The sequence below is a fragment of the Equus quagga genome, chromosome 2 (genome assembly GCF_021613505.1).
Source record: "Equus quagga isolate Etosha38 chromosome 2, UCLA_HA_Equagga_1.0, whole genome shotgun sequence".
In the NCBI taxonomy this organism is placed as follows: domain Eukaryota; kingdom Metazoa; phylum Chordata; class Mammalia; order Perissodactyla; family Equidae; genus Equus; species Equus quagga.
Window position 1 is genome coordinate 103,854,620 of NC_060268.1, and position 22,180 is coordinate 103,876,799.

The following is a 22,180-nucleotide window of genomic DNA, read 5'->3' on the forward strand; positions in this document are numbered from 1 at the left end:
GGCTCTGATGCTGGGCTTCTTTCAGAGAACAAGATGACAATTCAATTTCCCCACAGTTGGCCTCCTGAGCTGCAGTGGGTGGCCATTGATCTCAGCACCGTAAGTCACGCATCTTCTTTTTCTGTAACCGGGAAAGGATCTGTTGACCACATGGGTATGCATGAATTTTTCTGCCTCACTCTATATTTTTATTTGTCCACGTTAAACATCATCATGGACTTTGGCCTTTCATAGATTCTCCTGGTTACTACAATCTTTGTTTTGCTTTTTAATTTCTCAGAATGTCATAGATGGGGCCGAGGGGGCCCTTTGAGCAGCTGCTTGGTTATCATTTCTCTCCATCACTGAGAGAGTCCCGCTTGTGTGCATTCACTCAGCCCTGCTCATTTTGTGTTCTTTTACCCCAAACACGGGACTGACTGCCCACCAAACTGCTCAGGTTTCTTGTACCAGAATATAACATCAGAGAACAAAATTAAGGTGTTGGGGCACACATTATATTGTATCACGTAAGCACTAGTGTTAGGCTAGGATTACCAGCATTTTAAGGATAGAGCTGGAAAATTACCTTTCCCTCCAAAAAGTGCATGACTTTGTATTTAATAGTTACCTGTAGCTTTACAAAGTTTCTATTTCCCTTTCTCCATGGGGGTTTTTTAACTTAGTTCCTTCTCTCCTTCTTTGTCCTGAACTAGCCGTTTTCTCTTTGTCCATTAACTGTCACGCATCGTGCTGGAGACTGTCATCCGAAACCGTGCACTTAAGAGGCAGCATGACGCCTCCCCCCAAAATTGGGAGCTTCTTTCTATTTTTTCTCTTTGAACTTTCCTTCAAGGATCCTGGAATTACCTCTAAATTGTGCCTGTCCAGGCATTCCCCTTTCCTGTGTCACTAGGGTATTAAATATCCGAAAAGATGAATCAATTCAGACCTCACTCCACAGCCTACTAATGAACCCAAAGGACTGACTGCCCTCTCAGAAACACGCAGGTGCCTGGGTCCTAGATGGAGTCTCGTGCAATTTTTGTGATTAATAAATAAGTAAATACCAAAAGGCTTTTAACATTTATCTGAAATCCATACATTCTTCACTTTTAGGTGCGAAGCTTCAGCATAGAATGAGAACTATTTAAACGCATTCCTTCTAAAACATATATTAAATACCTAGTGTATACCACACACTGTACTCAATGAATGGCACATTGTAAGTGCTCAATAAATGTTTGATTTTAGAAGGAAATAAAAGTTTGTCTGTCTAGTAAAATCTGAGCTATCTGGAAAAGGGAGCTTCTAGTATGTATGTTACGAGTCGCCCAACCTCCATGCGTGGTCTATTCTAGATGCTATATTTACGCATTTCCTGCCATTCATCGTTTCTCTTCTCTACCTTGATTCCCTCATATTTTCACACCAGATTCTAAGTAGATTCCTCTTACCATCTTTCCTCATTTAATCAAGGCACATGAACTTGCACAGACAGGGAGGTAAATAATATCAAGCTGCTTTATATAGATTTCACCGTGAGGCTCCTTTGCAATGTGAGAGAGGGTTCATTGCACCCGTTTAACAAATGTTTATTAAGCGTGCGCTGTGTTCTGCAGCAGTGAGCAAGCCTGACTGTGTGGGGCTTCCGTCTAGTGGGGGCGCTGAGACGATTTCCTGGTGACTTCAATACAGTGTGAGGAGTTTTATTTGGGGAATTCAAGGGGGCAGTGTGAACACTTGCCCGGGGTGAGTAAGAGCTAGGGGTCAGAGAAAGCTTTCTGGAGGGACATGCCTTTAAGTCAAGACCCAGGACAGTAAAGCAACCATGTAAATTGACATAGGCTTTAAGAGCAGACGTTTGAAACACAGCACCGAGGGGCAACCTAAAACTAAACTGAAGAGGAATAAGAGTGACCTCCCACTGGTTCAGAATCGCGCTTCAGGTAGCTCGCTGTCCCTCTGGAGGAGCAGGAAAGAGCATGTAACATCTTGGCAGGGATGGGGGTGTGGGGGGGGGGGGGGCTCAGCGTTCAAGATCTGCTCCCGGACTTTGCTCATTTTTATCTCATTGGTGTTTCAGTCTCTCCTCCGGATCCTGGAGACCCCCAAAGGCCGTGCTGCCTTCAGAGTGTCCAGTGGCTTCAATGGGCTGCTGTCTCTGCTCTCCGACCTCGAGGGGTCTCTCCAGGAGCCCCCGCTGCAGACGTGGGGGGCGGTGTCCCCCAGCCAGACCCTGGACCTGGTCCTGCACACCCTCTGCGCCTTGTCTGCGGCGCTGCACCTGGACCCTGTCAACTGTGACTTCTTCAGGAGGAACGGGCTCTTCGAGAAGCTGGCCGAGGACCTCTGCCTGCTGGGCTGTTTCGGGGCCCTGGAGCAGGAGGAAGGCCCTGTGCAGCCCTGGGCGGACACAAAGGCCAGGCCGTTTGCTGAGTGGCTGAGCGCGGCCTTCTCCTCTAGCAGCCCACTCCCACCCAGGATTCAGAGCTGCCTCCAGATCCTCAGCTTTCTGGACAGCATGGCCAGCGGCACCCTCCACCTGCGCAGGGACCTGAAGGAGTCCCCCAGGGCCAGGCACGACCCAGTTGTGGATGCCCAGAAGGGAGAAGCCGATGGTGACCCCCAAGGCAGCTTTAAGCAGTGGCCGGACCTGGAGGAAAGGTAGAGCTCAGCTGCCTGCTTCCGCCATCGGGTAGTCTGTGTCCCTCGCCTCCCGTGTCCCCCACATGTCCTGTGCCTGTGTAGTGGGTAGGGAACCCGGACTACAAACTGCATTTGCAAAAATGTCACGTCTTTTCTTTAAATCAAGACACCTCTGACTCCAAGCTCCCCTACCCTGGGAGCTGGTGGAAAACCGATCTGAGCCAATATGGGATTGAGGAATGCCATTGGGTCATAGCAGAGCTGGGGAGGCTGACCCCATCTTGGAAACCGAGGGCAGGACTCTGCCCATAGGCTCGCTTTCTCTTTCAGCATCTTTGCTGCTCCTGGGAACCTTGGTGCCTGTGCCCAGCCTCTTGGTAGGAGGGCAGCCTTTGCCTTCCTAGGTCTCATCCTCCCCCCAACCCTGCACGCTGGGGGTGGTTGATGAGGCTTTCTACAGTACACAAGCCACAGTGTCTTTCTGATCCTGGTGACGCTTCTTGTTCTTTTCTTCCTGCTTCCACTCCCCGAACTAAGGCTATAGCTCCTCTTACTTCTGCAGGCCAATCTCCTCAACGAGCTCAGACTTCTGTAAACAGCTTTTTACTTTCATTCCTGTAACACGGAAGTCCACTAAAGCAAGGGAGCGCAAAGAGCACCCCTCCATCCTTTGGGGTGGGAGGGGAAACGATGAAAGAACAAAGCAGCAGTAGCTTCTTGTCTATTTTTATTCTTCTAAAGCAACAATGACAAAACACAAATTAATATCGCAATAGACTGTCCTGCCTACCAGCTCTCCATGTCATCTTACCCCAACACCGCAAGGCACCTTCTGAAAGACGTTGTGCGTTTTTCTCCAGAGAGCCCCCACTGGCCAGGCATCATTGTTGGGCGTGGGACAGATGTCAAGTCTCCAATTACTGAGATAATTGTAGGATTGTTCTTGTTTCGTTGGTTAATCTGCTAAATTAACTGGTTTTCTCATCTTGCACTCGCAAATACACCGACTTGCTCCTGAAGTATTTATTGCTGACTTTGATTTGCTCATTTTCTAAAAGGATTTTTGTTCAAGAGAAAGTTTGGCCTTTTGTACTTCTTTCTTGACTATTTTTGCTACCAACTTTTTGCCAGCCTCGTAACACAAGTTGGGCAGTGTTCACCCTTCTTCTATTCTCTAGGAAAGTTTATGTAAGGGTTGCTATTTCTATTCCTTAGCAATGTGATAGAACTTTCCAGTAAAACCTCACGATCCTGATATTTTCTTGTGAGAAGATTTATTCTTGTAAGAATAAATTTTGTTTTATTCTTGAATCATTCTTAGTAGGTTACTTTTCAGGTTTATTTTCTTGTTTCATCTAAGTTTCAGTTGATTGGCATAAAGCTGTTCGCAATAACCTTTTAACTTTTTATTCTCTTTTTTTACAGTTCTTCACAGTTGTTTTCTCTAATTTTTTAATTACGGTAAAATACACAGACATAAAATTTACTATCTTAATCATTTTTAAGTGTACAGCTCAGTGGTGCTAAATACATTCATAATGTTCCATCATCGCCACCATCCACATCCAGAACTCTTTTTGTCTTGTAAAACTGAAACTCTGTGCTCATTAAACAATAACTCCCCATTTTTCCCTCCCCCTAGCCCCTGGTGACTGCCATTCTGCTTTCTGTCTCTATTATTTGACTCCTCTAGGTTCCTCATATAAGTAGAATCATGCAGTATTTATCTTTTTGTGACTGGCTTGTTTCAAATAGCATAATGTTCTCAAGGTTCATCCATGTTGTAGCAAGTGTCAGAATTTCTTTCCTTTTGAAGGCTGACTAATATTCCATTGTAGGTATAGACTACATTTTGCTTATCCATTCCTCTGTTGATGGACACTGGGTTGCTTCCATGTTTTAGCTATTGTGAATAATGCTGCTAGGACGTGGGAGTTTAAATGTCTCTTTGAGACCCTGCTTTCAATTCTTCTGTGTATATACCCAGACATGCAATTGCTGGATTGTATGGTAACTGTATTTTTAATTTTTTGAGGAGACTCCATACTGTTTTCCAGAATGGCTATACCATTTTACATCCCCACTAACAGTGGACAAGAATTCCAATGTCTCCACATTCACGCCAACACTTGCTATTTTCTGGCTTTTTTGATCGTAGTCATCCTAATGGGTGTGAGGTGACATCTCATTGTGGTTTTGATTTGCATTTTCCTAAAGGTTAGTGATGTTGAGCATCTTTTCATGTGCTTCTTGGCCATTTGTGTATCTTCTTTGGAGAAATGTCTTTTCAAGTCCTTTGCCCCATTTTTAATCAGATTGTTCTGTTGTTGTTGAATTTTAGGAGTTATCTGTACATTCTGGATATTAATCCCTTATCAGATATATGATCTGCAAATATTTTCTCCTGTTCTATGAGTTGGCTTTTTACTCTGCTGATCATGTCTTTTGATGCACAAAAGTTTTAAATTTTCATGAAGTCCAACTTGTGTATTTTTTCTTTTGTTGTCTGTGCCTTTGGGTGTCTTATCCAAGAAGTCATTGCCAAACCCAATGTCATGAAGCTTTTGTTCTACATTTTCTTCTAAAGGTTTTACAGTTTTTGGTCTTACATTTAGGTTTTTGATCCATTTGAGTTAATTTTTGTATATGGTGTTAGGTAAGGGTTCAACTTCATTTTTCTGCATGTGGATATCCATTTTCCCCAGCACCATTTGTTGAAGAGGCTATCCTTTCCTCATTGAATGGTCTTGCCACGCTTGTCAAAAATTATTTGACTATATATATGTGAGGGTTTATATCTGGGCTCTCTATTCTATTCCACTGCTTTGATTGATCTAGCTTTGTGGTATGACTTTCTATTCTTAATATCATCATTTGTCTCTTGTCTCCCCCTTGTGCCACAGCACCCCAGCATCCTTGGCAGAAGTTTATTTATTAGTGTATCCTATGAACCAACTTTCAGCTTTTCCTGTCTCTCATACATCAATTTTATTTTTTTTCTTCTTATTTCCTTCTACTTCCTTTGTGTTTATTCTGGCATTCTTTTCTTAATTTAATTGATTAGAATACTAATTTTTAGTCTTCTTTTTAAATACAAATTTCCCTGTAACTACTACTTTAGCTGCATCACACAGTTTTATTATGCTGTACTTCCAATATTATTTACATTAAATATTTCCGAATTTCCCTTATGACTTAGAGTTTGACTCTTGACTCTTGTTTGAATTACAAATTTCTAATGTTACAGAGTATTTTTGGTCATCCTTTTGTTATTGACTTCTAGTTTTATCATCACAAGAGAAGGTTAACTAGATGATGCTAATCCTTTGAAATTAGTCAAGCTTGGCTTTGCGGCTCCCAATGTGATCAATTTTCATAAGTGCTCCACGTGTGCTTGAGAAGAAGACATATTTTCCAATGGTTAGGCTCAATGTTTTATTTACGTTTTTTAGAGCAAATTAGTCAATCGTCTTGTTCAGATTTTAAGATTTTTTAATCTGCTTGACGTATCAGTTACTAACGTGTTAAATAACTTTTGTTATGATGGTAGATTTGTCAATTTCTGTTAATTTTTGGCTTACGTATATCTGAGGCTATTAGAATCACACATATTTGCAATTTTTATGTCCTCTTGTGGAAAGAAATTTTTATCTATAGGGTGACTGTATGGTGACATTTGACTATATGGTGACATTCTTTATCTTGAGTAGCACATTTTGCCATGAGTACAATTTTATCTAATGGTAATAGGTCTGCACCAGCTTTCTTTGGGTTAATATGTGCCTGGAATTCTTTTGTTTTACGCTTTCTGTGTCCTTATATTTCAGGTATTTCTTTTGTAAACTGTGAAGAGCTATTTTTGTTCAGCTTTCTTTTGTATTTTAACCGATGTGGTATTTTTTGTTACTTTCCTGGAGCTTGAGCTTCATTTACATTTTTTATCATTATTAATATATTTGGAATGATTTCTACTTTCCTATTTTACATTTTCTATTGTCCCACTGTTTCTTTTGACCTTTTTGTCTGGCCTTTTTTTTTTCTTAAACTTTTTATTGAGATTATGATAGTTTACAACCTTGTGAAATTTCAGTTGTACCTTATTGTCTGTCAGTCATGTTATAGGTGCACCCCTTCACCCTTTGTGCCCACCCCTCCTTTCCCCTGGTAATCACTAATCTGTTCTCTTTGTCTACCTGTTTAACTTCCACATATGAGTGGAGTCATACAGAGTTCATCTTTCTCTGTCTGGCTTATTTCACTTAACATAATACCCTCAAGGTCCATCCATGTTGTTGTGAATGGGATGATTTTATCCTTTTTTATGGCCGAGTAGTATTCCATTGTATATATATACCATATCTTCTTTATCCGGTCATCAGTTGATGGGCACTTAGGTTGCTTCCACATCTTGGCTATTGTGAATAATGCTGCAATGAACATAGGGGTGCATGAGAATTTTTGGAATTGCTGATTTCAAGTTCTTTGGATTAGCTGGACTTTTTTTGAATTATTAGAGTTTTTCCTTTTTAATTTAGCTTTTCCATCTACTAGCTTGGATCTTATATTCTCTGTGATTAGTTTTGTAGTAGTTACTCTAAAATACTGGCAGACATCCTCGTAATGTTTAACTAGTTACTGTTTACTGTTACTTCTTATCTTTATCCTCCTTCCAATTAATATGTGAAGACTTTGTACTCTTAAATATCCTTATCCTTCCCTAATGTATGGATCACTGTTGCCCAATATTTTAATTCTGTCTAATCTAGTTAATGCATCGAATAAGGCATTTATTTTTTTATTGAGGTATAATTGATATATAACATTATATTAGTTTCAGGGGTACAAGGTAATGATTCGATATTTGTATACATTGTGAAATGATCACCACAGTAAGTCTAGTTACCATCCATCACCCATCACCACACTTAGTTACAAAAATATTTTCCTGTGATGAGAACGTTTAAGATTTACTCTCTTAGCAACTTTCAAATATACAATAGAGTATTATTAACTATAGTCACCGTGTTGTAGATTACATCCCCATGACTTATTTATTTTATAACTTGATGTTTGCACCTTTTGGCCCCCTTTGCCCATTTTGCCCACTGGCTCCCTCCCTCCCCCCACCTCTGGCAACCACCAATCTGTTTTCTGTATCTATGAACTCTTATTTGTTTTTCGTTTTTTCAGATTCCATATATAAATGAGATCATCCAGTATTTGTCTTTCTCTGTCTGACTTATTTCACTTAACATAATGCCCTCAAAGTCCATCCACGTTGTTACAAATGGCAGGATCTCCTCCTTTTTTATGGCTGAATAATATTTCAGTGTGTGTGTGTGTGTGTGTGTGTGTATGGCATCTTCTTTGTCCATTCATCCATTGATGGACACTTAGGTTGTTTCCACATCTTGGCTATTATGAATAATGCTGCAATGAACATGGGAGTGCCTATATCTTTTAGAGTGGGTATTTTCATTTTCTTTGGATAAATACCCAGAAGAGAAATTGCTGGATCATATGGTAGTTCTATTTTTAGTTTTTTGAGGAACCTCCATACTGTTTTCCATAGTGGCTGCACACATTTACACTTCTACCAACAGTGCACAAGTGTTCTCTTTTCTCCACGTCCTTGCCAACACTTGTTATTTTTTACCTTTTTGATAATAGCCATTCTTAAAGGTGTGAGGTGATATCTGATTATGGGTTTGATTTGCATTTCTGGTGATTAGTGATGTTCAGCATCTTTTCATGTACCTGTTGGCCATCTGGATGTCTTCTTTGGAAAAATGTCTATTCAGATCCTCTCCCCATTTTTACATTGAATTGTTTGTTTTTTCTGTTGAGTTGTATGAGTTCTTTATATATTTTGGATATTAGCCCCTTATCAGATATATGATTTGTAAATATTTTCTCTCATTCTTTTCATTGTGTTGTCTTTTCATATCATGTCTTTTCATTTTGTTGCTGGTTTCCTTTGCAGTGCGGAAATTTTTAGTTTGATAAGTGGTCTCTCTTGTTTATTTTTGCTTTCGTTGCCTTTGCCTTTGGTGTCAAATCGAAAAATTCACTGCCAACACCAATATCAAGGAGCTTACTGCTTGTGTTTTCTTCTAGGAGTTTTATGTTTTCAGACCCTATGTTCAAGTCTTCAATCCATTTTGAGTGACTTTTTGTGTATGTTGTAAGATAGTGGTCCAGTTTCATTTGGCATGTGGCTGTCCACTTTTCCCAGCACCATTTATTGAAGAGACTGTCCTCTCCCCACCGTATTTTCTTGGCTCTTTTGTCATAAATTAATTGAGCATATATGCATGGGGTTTTTTCTTGGCCCTCTATTCTGGTCCATTGATCTATGTGTCTGTTTTTATGCCAATACCATACTGTTTTGACTACTATAGCTTTGTAATATAGTTTGAAATTAGGGGATGCGGTGCCTCTGTCTTTATTCTTCTGTCTCAAGATTGCTTTGGCTATTCGGGGTAAATAAGGCATCTATTATTATTGTTTTACAAAATGTTTATTCAGATTTGCCTACATATTTTTCCATATCTGTGCTCACCATTCTTGCATCTTTACCCTTCCATCTGGGGTTATTTTCCAGCTGTCAGCAATACATCCGTTAGACTTTTCTTTAGCGAGGGTCTGTCTATGGTAACGTCTTAGCTTTTTTCTGAAAGTGTCTTTATTTTTTCCCTACTTACTGAAAGATCGTTTTTCTGGGTCTGCGTTCTGGGTTCACAGTCGTTTTCTCACGGTGTGTAGAGTCAGCACTTCCCCAGCTTTTGGCTTCCCTCGTTGCCTTTGAGAAATTATCTACATTTTCGTTGCTCTTCCTTTGAAGCCAAACTGTCCTTTTTCTCTGGCTGCTTTTAAGATTTTTCATCATTCCTGTTTGACGGTTTTATTATAAAGTCTCTTGATTTGAATTATTTTAAAAATTTATTCTGCTTGAAATTCTTAAGGATCCCTGAATCTGACAATTGGTGTCGTTCATCACTTCAGGCTATTTCCTTTAATTATGACCTCTTCACTATCTTTTTTTCTATGATTTTTTTTTGAACTCCAATGAGATGTGTGCTTTATTTTTTTATTCTACCCTCTGTGTCTCTTGACCTCTCTTTCACATTTTCAGTCTCTGCTATCTCTGTGCTGTGTTCATTTCTTTTGCTTTCTCTTCCAATTCTTTGAATCCCTATTAGCTGGGTCTAATAAGATGTTTAATCCAGCTATTTAGGTTTAAAATTTTTAATTTCAATGATCATGTTTTACATTTCTAGATATACTGTCATCAATAAACTTGATGATTTTATAGCTTTCTCCTTGCTTGTATTTCTCTCTCCTTTATTTCTCCAAACATACGAATCATAATTATTTTTTTTCTATGTCTTTTGAGAGTCTGATTCTATAATCTGCTGTTTTGGTGGCTGTCACCAAAGTTTCCCTGTTGCTTTCGTGGTTTATGAGTCTCGCTCCAAGACTTCCCTTTCCCCAGGCGCCATGCAGCTCATCCTGGCGCTGGCCATTCTGCCTTTCTGCAAACACGAGAGCACCTCAGCAAGGCTGTGCTTGCCCTTTGTGAGCCTGGCTTGGCCAGATTCCAGTCCTCTCTCTTTGCTTTGTCTTGGGAGAATTCCCTTCCGAGGCTCCTTGATCTCTTCTGGGGGACTCTCTGAGGAGACCTCTGTCCCGACCACCTGGACAGCACGAAGGTGAACTTGGGGTCTCAGGGTTGGACCTTGTACACCTTCTACCAGCTCTTCGAGGCCAGGGTCAGACGTATTTGTCAGCTCCAGAAGACATTTAGTAAGTGGTATTGGGTGATAAAAGCAATAGTCATTTGTTGACTGTCTCGGGGGCTAAGCACTGAACGCTCATTGGTATTTAATTCCCTCCCAAATTTTACCAATAAAGAAACAGAGGCTGAGGAAGGATAAAAAGATTACATGTTTAGTGAGTGATAAAGCCAGACTTTGAAGCCAGGTCTTCTTTCAAAGCCTGTGTGTCTGTGTGTGTATATGTGTATGTGTGTATGTGTGTTTGTGTGTCTATGTGTGTCTTCCTGCTTTTTCTGGACACTTCCACAATAATGGTGATGATTTGCTAAACGTTCTGACACAATAGCCTGCAGTTTCAAGTTTGGGCTCTAATCTATAGATGGCATCAGCCCCGACTCTTTACAGATAACTCCTGTGTCAAATGTCATCCTGGTTTCACAATGAGTAATTTTTTAATGTATAAGAGTCAGATTTCGTAAATAGGGCCGTTTTTTCCTCATTAAAAGAAATCCATCACCCTTGACTTTCCCTAATGGCTAGAGAAGAGGAAGTGAAACCCCAGTGTCTCCTGAGAGAGTCTTTGGGGTAAAGCGCAGGTCAGTGGGCTGGGGATGGTGGCAGGGTGCTCATCCCTGCCCACGGCTCACATTCGGCATCCCCTTGGGCAAGTGACTTGACTCAGCTGTGTCTATGCAAAGCGGGCCCCTGTCTCCAGGGAGGAGGGGCCAGGCTCAGGGCTTGCACTCAGGCGGGCGTGCTCCGTGCCTCAGCAGCTGTGTTCTTGGGCCTGTTACTTATCTCTCTGAGCTTCCATTTCAGACTGATTAAACACAGGGCTAATACTATCATTCACTTAGAGGACCGTTGCAAGGCGAGGACTGGAGATGATAATAATTCCAGTCATGGTGATCATGGCTGCCCTGTACTGAGTACTCGTGCCCCAATGCTGTGCTCCGCTCTCCACAAGCATTAGCTGGTTTAATCCATGTAACAACTGTGATTTAAGTAACTTTGTTCATAAAACAGATGCTGTATATTATGGAATTCCCAAAATATATACATGTGATGTCCAAAATACAGAATATACAATCTCTGTGAAGCACATATCCCTCCACACACACATAGCACACACACACCCCCCCCGACACCCCACATGCCACGTGTATACGCCAAAGCCCCAAGATATCATTCAACGGTGTTCAATAAATGGCAGCTGCAGTGGAAGTTGATCACACGCTGACGTTCTCTGGTATTTACCTTATCCTGTTACGTGGGCTGGACGGCATCCTCGGCCAGCCAGTCCCCAGTGGGGTCTGGAGGTGAAGATGGCGAGGGGAACAGTGCAGGCCTTGCACGCTCACCACGCTGGGCCATTTTGGTTTCATCCGACAGCGATGTGGTGCCACGGAGGTCTCTGGGCAAAACTGTGGCCTAACGGGGCTGTCATGTCACAACTGGGCCCAGAGAGGCACCCCTTCCAAAGCAGGGGGTACCCCAACTCTGCTGCCTGCCTTAGCATCTGACCTCTCCTAGACCCTGCTGGTCCTCACGGGCTGACTTTTCTCCTCTATGTCAGCACAATCCCGATGACTTATAACTTGAACTTAAGTGTGGCTATAACTCGTGTCCATAAGGGGACGTTGTTTCAACAGGAGCGCATCGCGCACCAGTCAAAGATAAGGTTTTAATGGATGCTGTGTGGACTGGAGCCCCAAACAGTCTCTTGTCTTCCTCTGCTGCTCTTCATCTGGACTAGAACCCAGGAATCACTCAGTAAATATCACAGGTCCAAAACCCAGCGAGGTTTGATGGTCTGGATGCATATGTGATACGCTGTCAGTTGGAAAGACCCAGTGAGGGTGCTTGGTAAACTGTAAAGTAAATTGGACCTTTTCCCTTTTTCACAGTAGCTGAGGGTCAAACACTGCCACATGCCACGCCTCTGGGGTAGTCTAAAGGTTTGTTGGACTCAGAAGCTCCACAGACCAGGCCGTGTTAGTGCCTGGCCTTTTGCAGCTCCCTCTGAGGCCCATGGGCCCTGGGATGGAGGCCGCTTGGAGGGCATCCCTCTGATGCCAGATCCCCATTCTATCCTCCCTGACATCAGCACCCTGTTCTCCAAGAATCTATGCTCAGGGGCAGTCCTGGACCTGGACCTCAGGTGCCCTGGGAGGGTAGCCTGGCTCCCTCCCTGCTGAGTAGGTCACACCCCCCAAGCAGTCACCTCCCAAGGCGGACTTGTGCTGTCACATCCTCCCTGAGGCTGGGCTTGGTTTTCCATGCTCCTCTGGATGGCCATGGATTGAGTATCAGGATGGGTGTGCGTGTGTGCATGTCTGTGTGCACATGTATGGAGATGTGTGTGTGTGCGTGTGTGCACGTGTGAGTATATTAGGTGTTGCATGTGCATCTCAGGTGTGAGAACCCTGTTGAGCAGGGAGCATCCACCCAAAGCCTGTGTCCCCTCTGCAGAGCCCTGGCCTGTGGGGCCCTTTCTCTCAGACGGCAGGGATCTGGTCACGGCTCTTGTGACTGGCGGAGCTCACAGTGTTTCAACTGCCGTGCAGCCTGAAGCAGAGCCAGTCTCCTCACAGCTGCAGAAGGGCTGCAGGCTGGCATCCCTAAGACATCTGAGGTGCGGGGTCCTGCTGCTTCTGCCTGCCCCTCTCTTTGGCTTCCTTCCTGGCAGAGCCACCAGAGTCTTCAGACCTCGAATCGCATATTTTCAGTAAATACTCAGGGAAAGCCAGCTCGAAGCCAGGCGTTGGTTAGTACTGGGGAGAAGGGGCCCAACGACCCCTGCCCTAGCTCTACCACCTTGTGTGAGAGAATCAGATGTGTGAACTGACCATTACACCCAGATGGTGTATGCCAGGATAGGGGCAGCCCCAGAAATTAAGGGAGAAGAGAGCAGTGCCCCTAACACGGGCTGGGTTGGGCTCAGCAAGGCCTTCCTGGATGAGGGGACCTGTGAGCTAAGCTATAATTAAAGAGGGAATGACCTGAGTTGAGATGGGTTGGGGAGGCCATTCCAGGCCTGGAGGAGAGACCAAGAAGTCAACCATGTGGAGTGAGGCAAGCTCAGGATTACTGAGACTTGGAGCCAGAACACTAGGACCTGAGCCTGGCAGTGGGTCTTCAGGTATGAATGGCCTCAAGGGCTGGCGAGGAGGGTAGACATTACTCCATGGGGATTGGCTCAGGAGAGCAGGCAGGCATGTTACAGAGGCCACTCTGGGGAGTGTAGAGGGTGGGGATGGAGGGGTGGAAATGAGAAAGGGAGAGAGCGGAGTGGAGTTGCTGTTGGGCTCCTTCCAGGGATGGCGATAGCTTCAACTAAGTCAGGGGCACTGCCAGTAGGAGGAGATTTTGAGACATATTTAGGGCAGAATGTTTCCAGGCCTCGGTACCCAATAGGATGAGAGCATGTGAAGGAGTGGCTGCCCCAGGCCCTGAGACAGGAGCCCTGGAGGAAGATCTGGTTGGGTGGCTGTCTGGAGTAACCGGTGTGAACTGCCAAAATGAGAGCGCGTTATTTTTTATTTTCTAATTAATCGCTCAAGAATCCACAGGTCTGAGTGAGAAGAGACAGTATCTCAATCCTGGCCCCGCCCCCCCCACCTCAGTTTGGATATAGTCCAGGTAAAGGATAGTCTGACTTCCATAGCTAAGCAGGAAAAGTACCGGGAGCTAAGCCACCGGCCTCTGTGATGTGCTGCTGTGAGGATGGGGAGGTGGGGACCGGCTTTGAGAGCCAAGCTCAGGCACTGTGGGCGGTGACGAGGCCTCACTGGTTCAGATTCCCCCACGGGCCTCTAGGGTTCTTCAGATGAAATGACATTACTCTCACTTCGCAAAATTTGGCCCAGCATCTGCCTTCCCCCATCCCCACCTCTGAGCTCCCAGAGATACAGATAATCATGTACTCCTGGATTATAGCTTTCAGTTACATCCACAGGTCTTTTTCAAGACAAGCTATCCAGGCACACTGGGCCAGGTGGGGTACCAATGTCCCCCGTCCTTGGGATCCAGAACCCCTGCCTCCTTCCTGCTCTTGGGATCCACCCTTAGAGCAATAAGTGAGTCCTGTAGACAATCTATCTGCATCAGAATCAGTTGCAGGGGCATAAAATAAGGCCTCATAAATGAGATTTCCTGACTCAGAATCTCTGGGGAGTGTAAGGATCTGTTTTTTGAAAAGTTCCTCATCTTGTGATTTTTCACCCACATTAAAGTGTGAGAATTTCTGTTCCACATACTAGGCATCTTTTCCTCTCAATTTTTTTTAAACATCTTATGTTTTTATTGAGGTGAAATTCACATAACATGAAACTAATGCTGTTAAAGGGAACAACTCAGTGGCATCTAGTGCATTCACAATGTCGTGCACGCACCACCTCTATCTAGTTCCAAACTATTTTCATCACCCTAAAAGGGAAACCCCGACACATCCTCACTCCTTCAGCCAACCCCTGTGCAGCCACCAATCTTCCTATCTCCATAGATTTACTTGTTCTGAATATTTTTATAAATGGAATGTGTAGCATACATGCAGTATGTAGTCTTTTGTGTCTGGCTTCTCTCGCTTAGCATAATATTTTTGAGGTTCACCCACATTTGTAACATGTATCAGTACTACATTCCTTTTTATGGGTGAATATCATCCCCTTGTATGTGTGTACCACGATTTGTTTATCCATTTATCTGTTGATAGAGATCTGGGTTGTCCCCATCTTTTCGTCATTGTAAATAGTACTGTGCCGAACTTACTTGTACAGATATTTATTTGCGTATCTTTCTATTCTTTTGGGTAGATACCTTGGCATTGCTGGGTCAAATGGTAATTCAATGTTTAATTTTCTGAGAAACTACCAAACTTTCTGTTTTCTGCAGCAGCTGAACCAATTTTACATTCCCATCAGCAATGGATGAGGGTTTCAATTTCTCCAGATGCTTACCAACGCTTGTTATTTTCCATTTAAAAAAATTATGGCCATCCTAGTGGATGGCTATAAGTGGTATCTCATTGTGATTTTAATTTACATTTCTCTAATGGCTAATAATGTTGATATCTTCCTGTGCTTGCTGCCCATTTGCACGTCTTCTTTGGAGAAATATCTGTTCAAGTCCTTTGCCCATTTTTAAATTGGATTTTTTTCTCTTTTGTTGTTGAGTTGTACAAGTTCTTTATATATTGTGGATACTAGACCCTTATCAGATATATGATTTGCAAATATTTTCCCACATTCTGTAGGTTTTTCTTTCATGTTCTTAATAATGTCCTTTGATGCACAAAAGTTTTTAATTTTGATGAAGTCCATTTTATCTGTTTTTTCTTTTGTTGCTCATGATTTTGGTGTCATATGTAAGAATCCATTGCCAAACTCAAGGTCATGAAAATTTACCTGTAAGTTTTCTCCTAAAAGTTTTATGGTTTTAGCTCTCATGTTTTTAGATCATCGATCCACTATATGGTGTGAAGCGAGGGTCCAATTTCATTCTTCTGCGTGTGGCTGTTCACTTCTCTCAGCGCCGTGTGTTGAAGAGTCATCCTTTCCCTATGGAGTGGTCTTAGCTCACTTGTTGAAAATCTATCAGCCATAGATGAATGGATCTACTTCTGGACTTTCAAGTCTATTCCATTTGTCTACACATCTATCCTATGCCAGCACCACGCTGTTTTGATTACTGTAGCAAGTTTGAACTCGGAAAGCGTGAGTGTCCAACTTTGTCCTTCTTTTTAAATATTGTTTGGGCTGTTTGGAGTCCCTTGCAATTCCATGTGAATTTGAGGGTCAGCTTTTACTATTGAGTGTGTTAGCTGTGGGCTTCTCATAAATGCTGTTTATCAGGCTGAAGAAGTTCCTGTCTATCGCTAGTTTGCTGAGTGTTTTTATCATGAAAGAGTGTTGGATATTCTCAAATGCATTTTCTGCATCAATTGAGATGGTAATTTTTTTCCTTTGTCTATTAATGTGTGTACTACATTGATTGATTGTCTTATGAGGAAGCACTCTCGCATTCCTGGGAGAAATCCCACTTGATCATGGTGTACTATCCTTTAAATATGCTATTGGATTTGGTTTGCTAGTATTTTGTTGAGGCTTTTTGCACGTATATTCATAAGGAATATTGGTCTGTAGTTATTTTCTTCGTGTGGTTTTGGTATCAGAGTAATAATACATACAGGCTTCATTGCTGTTCCCTGACCATGCCAGACATAGTCCCACCTTGGGGCCATCTGCATTGGCTGTTCCATTTGCTTAAAATGCTTTCCCCTGGACATCCGCATCCCCTCTGTCAAGTCTGCCCAGATGCCACCTTCTCAAAGAGGCCAACTCTGCCACCCCAATTAAAATGCAAATTGCTTCCCTCCTCCACCCCAGCGCTCTTGAGTCTTTCTCTGCTCAATATTTTTCTTACATTCACACTTATCATCTGTCTTCATATTATATAATTTACTTATTCATTAGTATATTAATATATTATACAATATTGCATTGCAATAATAATTTTTCTTATTTATAACTTACCTATTTATTATGTGTGTCTTTATTATTTGCACCCATCCTCGCACACACCTGGTATGGATTGTAGTTTGTTTAGTTTATAGATGTATCTGAAGTGCCGGGAAAATATTTAGGTCAATAAATATTCATCCAGTTGAATTCAATAAGTTGACACCAGATACTGGAAACCCTCCCAGCGCCTTAGCCGTTCTTCAGGGCTGGTGGTGCCAAGAGTCACCGCAGCACCAGCTGGGAGAGCAGCACCCAGGGCAGCGTGTCTCAAAATCACGTGTTTGTAATTTGGGCTTAGCCTTGTGGTTTTACTTTGTTTTTATTTTATTATGATCTTTTCAACGTTCATACAAAGTCCCTTTTATGGTGTACAGTTCCACAGGTTTTAATTCATGTGAAGAGTCATGTGGCCACCACCTTAACCAGAATACAGAGCAGCCCCACCACCTCAAATAGTTCCCAAATGTTGCCCCTTCATAGTGAAACTCTTTCTCCACCCCTAACCCATGGCACCCACTGATCTATCCCTATAGTTCTGTCTTTTCTGGAATACCATATAAATGCAAGTATGCAATGTATAATCTTTTTTTTTTTCCTGAGGATGATTTGCTCTGGGCTAACATCTGTTGCCAACCTTCCTTTTTTTTCTTTTTTTTGTATGTGAGCCACTGCTACAGAATGGCCACTGACAAGTGGTGTAGATCCATGCTTGGGAACCAAACTTGGGCCACTGAAGTGGAGCATGCTGAACTTAACCACTAGAGCCCCGGGGTTGGCCTTACAGCATGTAATCTTTTGAAGATAGCTTTAAACTCAGCATAAGGCCTTTGAGATCCATCCAATTTGTTGTATCAGTAGTTTATACATTTTCATTGCTGAGTAATATTCCCTTGTAGGGATGTAAATGTTTGCTCCCAGTCTGTGGTTTGTCTTTGTATCTTTAAAGTGTCTTTCACTGATCAAAAGTCTTTATTTATTTATTTTTTGGCGAGGAAGATTGGCCCTGAGCTAACATTTGTTGCCAATCTTCCTCTTTTTGCTTGAGGAAGACTGTCCCTGAGCTAACATCTGTGCCCATCTCCCTCTATTTTGTATGTGGGATGTCACCACAGCATGGCTCGATGAGCAGTGTGTATGTCCATTCCTGGGATTTGAACCCACAAACCCCGGGCTACCAAAGCAGAGTGTGCAAACTTAACTACTATGCCACCAGGCCGGCCCCAAAAGTCTTTAATTTTGATGAGGTACAGTTTACCAATTTTTTATTTTATAGAGCTTTTTGTGTTATATCTAAGAACGCTTTGTCTAACCCAAGGTCATGGAGATTTTCTCCTATGTTTTCTTTTTAATGTTTCATAGGTCTATGATCCATTTTGAGTAACTTCTTGTACAAAGTATGAAGTTTAAGTTGAGATTCACTTTTTCTTTTTTGCATTCGGATGCCCAATTCTTCCAATGCCATTTGTTGAAAATATCTTCCTTTTTCCATTAAATTGTCCTTGTTCCTTTATAAAAAATCAGTTGGCTGTATTTCTTTGGGTCTTTTTCTGGATTCTCTATTCGGGTCCATTGATCTGTGTGCCTAGCCCTTCACTAATACTGCCTTGACCACTGTAGCTTTGTAATAAGTCTTAAAAGCGGCTAATGTGAGTCCTCCAAATTTATTCTTGCTTTTCAAAATCACTTTGGTTATTTCAGTTCCTTTGCCTTTGGCTGTTCGAGTATACATAAATTTAGTGATCGACTTGCCTATATCTACAAAAAAAATCCTACTGAGAATTTGGTTGGAATTGCATTAAATCTATAGATGAATTTGGGGGAAAATTGAAACCCTAACTATATTGAATCTTCCAATCCACAAACATGGTATGTTTTCCCATTTATGTAAGTCTGATTATTTTTTAAAATCAAGTTCTGTAGTATTTAGCATACAGAGCCAGCATATTTTTTTCTGAGATTTGTACCTGAGTGTTTAATCTTTTTTGGAGCACTATTTAAATTATATTTTTAAAGTTTTGTTTTCCAATTGTTTGCTTCTAGTATATAGGAATATGATTAATTTTCATATGTTACAGTGCATCCTGAGACCTGCTAAATTTGCTTATTAGTTCTAGGAGCTTTTAAATAGGCCACTTAGGATTTTCTATATAGACAATCATTTTGTCTGTGAATAGTAACAGTTTTATACCTTCCCTTCCAATCTGCTGTTCCAGCATGATGTGGAATAAGAAAGGTGAGAGTGGGCATCTTTGCCTTGTTCTTAATCTTGGAAAGTCCTTAGTCTTTTGACATCTAATATTATATTCATTATTTTTTTTTTTGGTAGGTGCCTGTTATTAGGTTATGGATTGATTCCTTCTAGTTCTAGTTTATTGAGAGTTTTTCTCATGAGCAGAAGCTGAATTTTTAAAATGTTTTTTCTGCATGTCGTCATGTTTTTTTCCCCTTAATTTATTAATATGATGGCTTACGTGACTGATTTTTGAATACTGAACCAACCTTGCGTTTGTGGGATAAGCCCAATTGGCCATATTGCCTTATTTATTTTATATATGGTTATATTTGATTTCCTAATCATATGTTGAGGATTTTCACACCTATGGTTGTAAAACATGATTTCTTTTCTTGTACTAGCTTTGCCTGCTTTTGGTATCAGGATATTTCTGGCCTCACAAAATACATTGGAAAGTATTCTCTTGTGCTTTTTGAAAGAAGTTGTATAGAATTGGTGTAATTTATCTTCTAAATGTATGGTAGAATTCACCAGTGGAAATATCTGAGCCCTGAGTTTTCTTTGTGGGAAGGTTTTTAACTATATATTCAGTTTTTGAAATAGCTATAAACTGTTCTGGTTATTTATTTCCTGTTGCTTGCCTTTTGGTAGTTTGTGGCTTTGAAGGTATTGGCCCATGTCATCTAAGTTGTCAAATTTATGTGCACAGAGTTATTTGTAGTATTTTCTTATTATCCTTTTAATGTCTGTGGGGTATGTGATGATATTGTCTCTTTCATTCCCGATATTGATAATTTGTGTCTTTCTCCTTTTTGGTTAGGTTACCCAGTGGTTTTTCAATTTTAAAAGTTTTCAAAGAACTGGATTTTTACTTCATTCATTTTCTCTGTTGTTTTTCAGTTTATAAGTTCCTTGATTTGTGCTGACTTTATTTTCTTTTTTCTGCTTGCTTTGGGTTTATTTTTCTCTTTTTAAAAATAATATCTTAAGGTGGAAGATTAGATTTTTAATTGGAGACCTTTCTTCCTTTGTAATGTAAGCGTTTACTCCTATAAATTTTCCTCTAAGTACTGCTTTAGCAGCATCTCATAAATTTTTTTATGATATATGTACTTTTAATTTAAATTTAAAATATTTTTTAATTTTTCTTGAAACTTTCTCTGTGACTCATAGGCTATTTAGAAATATATTGTTTTCAATGTGAGTGTACTTAATACCACTGCATCCTACACTTAAAATGGTTAAGATAGTAAGTTTTATGTGTATTTTACCACAGTAAAAAAGAAATATTGTCTAATTCCTAAGTATTTGGAGATTTTTCAGTTATCTATCATTCACTTTTAATTTAATTCCGTTATGATTAAAGAAAATACTTTGTATAGTTTTACTTGTTTGAAATGTTTTCAGGTTTGTTTTCTGACCCAGAATACAGCCTATTTTGACAAATGTTTCCTGGGGACACGAAAAGCATGTGTACTGGCCATTCGTTGCTGGGTGAAGTGCTCTATCAATGTCTGTGACATCAGTCGTTGTTCAGTTCTCTATCTTTGATGACTTTCTGCCTACTTTTTCTATCAATTACTGAGAGAAGAGTGTCAAAATCTCCAACTATAATTGTGGATTTGCCCACTCGTCCTTTCGCTTCTGTCAGTTTTTCCTTATGAAATTTGGTTGTAGTTGTCATACATATTACATCTAATACAATTTTGCTTTTGACCACCATGCATATTTTAAGAACTTACAAGGGAAAAAAATAGTCTAATATATTCATCCAAATATTTACCATTTCTTTTGTTCTTTATTAATTCCTGAAATACCAAGTTTTCTTCTGTTATTATTTTCCTCCCAACCAAAGAACTTCTTTCAGTATTATTTTCAGAGCAAGTCTGATGGCAGGGAATTCTCTTTGTTTCTCTTTGTCAGAGAATATATTTTTGCTGAAAAATATCTGAAGGATATTTTTGCTGGATATGGAATTCTGTGCATTTCTTTTCAGCATTTTAAGAATGTTGTTCCCTTGCCTTTTGATGTCTTAGGAGAAAATCCATAGTCGTTCAAATTGTTGCTTCCCTGTGTGTGATATATTGCTTTTCTCTGGCTGCTTTCAAGAATTTTTCATTGTCTTTAGGGTAAAACAGTTGATTATGATGTGCCTGAGCATGGATTTCTTTTTGATTTTGTTTGAGTTCTGTCAAACTTCTTGAATCTTTAAGGTTATGTATTTCACCAAATTTGAAGAAATAATCACTAAAAACTTTATGAACATTATTTTTTTTTACACCACACTCTTTCTAGAACTCCAATGGTAGGAATGTTAGATCCTTTGGTATTGTGACACATGACCTTGAGACTTTCTTCATTTTAAAAAATCTTTTTCTTTTTCGTTGTTCAGCTTGGGCAATTTCTATTGATCTGTCTTCAAACTCATGAACTCTTTTTCCTCTCATCTTATTCTTCTATTGTTCCCCTTCAGTAAGATTTTAAAATTTCAGTGATTGTATTTTTCAGTTCCTAAATTTCTGTTTGATTCTTTTTTATTGCCGCCATTTCTTTTTGAAGATTTTCCAGGTTTTTATTCATTTCAAAACTATTCACCCTTATTTCTTGGAGTTTGGTTAATAATAGCTGCTTTCAAGTTTTTGTCTGATAATTCCAACATCTGTATCATTGCAACCTTGGCATCTGTTGATTATCTTCTTCCATGTGAGATATTGAGATTTCCCTGATTCATCCTATGTTGAGTAATTTCAGAGTGTATTCTGGACATTTTGAATGTTATGAACTCTGACTCTTATTGACACCTTCTGGAGAATGTTGATTTTGTTTTAGCAGACAATCAACCCAGCTAGGTTCAGGTTGCGAGTTCTTAGCCACCTTCTGTATCACTTCGGTTTTGAAAGACTTTGCATGGTGTTTTGATCTACTCCTCTCTTGCCCTGTGCAGTAGCCAGTCTTGGGTGGTGGTCTACCCCTGAGTTCAGTCTCAAAGCTTTTGTAATGTGGTTTAGGATCAGATCCAC

The 22,180-nt window shown here is 40.9% G+C and overlaps 1 protein-coding gene across 6 annotated transcripts in view; it reads left to right on the forward strand.

Annotated features, from left to right (window-relative positions):
* Nucleotides 1-22,180, forward strand: part of WDFY4 (WDFY family member 4) — a 301,611-nt gene that overhangs the window by 59,874 nt on the left and 219,557 nt on the right. For all 6 annotated transcript variants that reach the window (XM_046655140.1, XM_046655145.1, XM_046655141.1 and 3 more), the window contains one exon: nt 2,066-2,646. In XM_046655140.1, the coding sequence (XP_046511096.1) occupies nt 2,066-2,646 (581 nt within the window). The remainder of the gene's footprint in view (nt 1-2,065; nt 2,647-22,180) is intronic.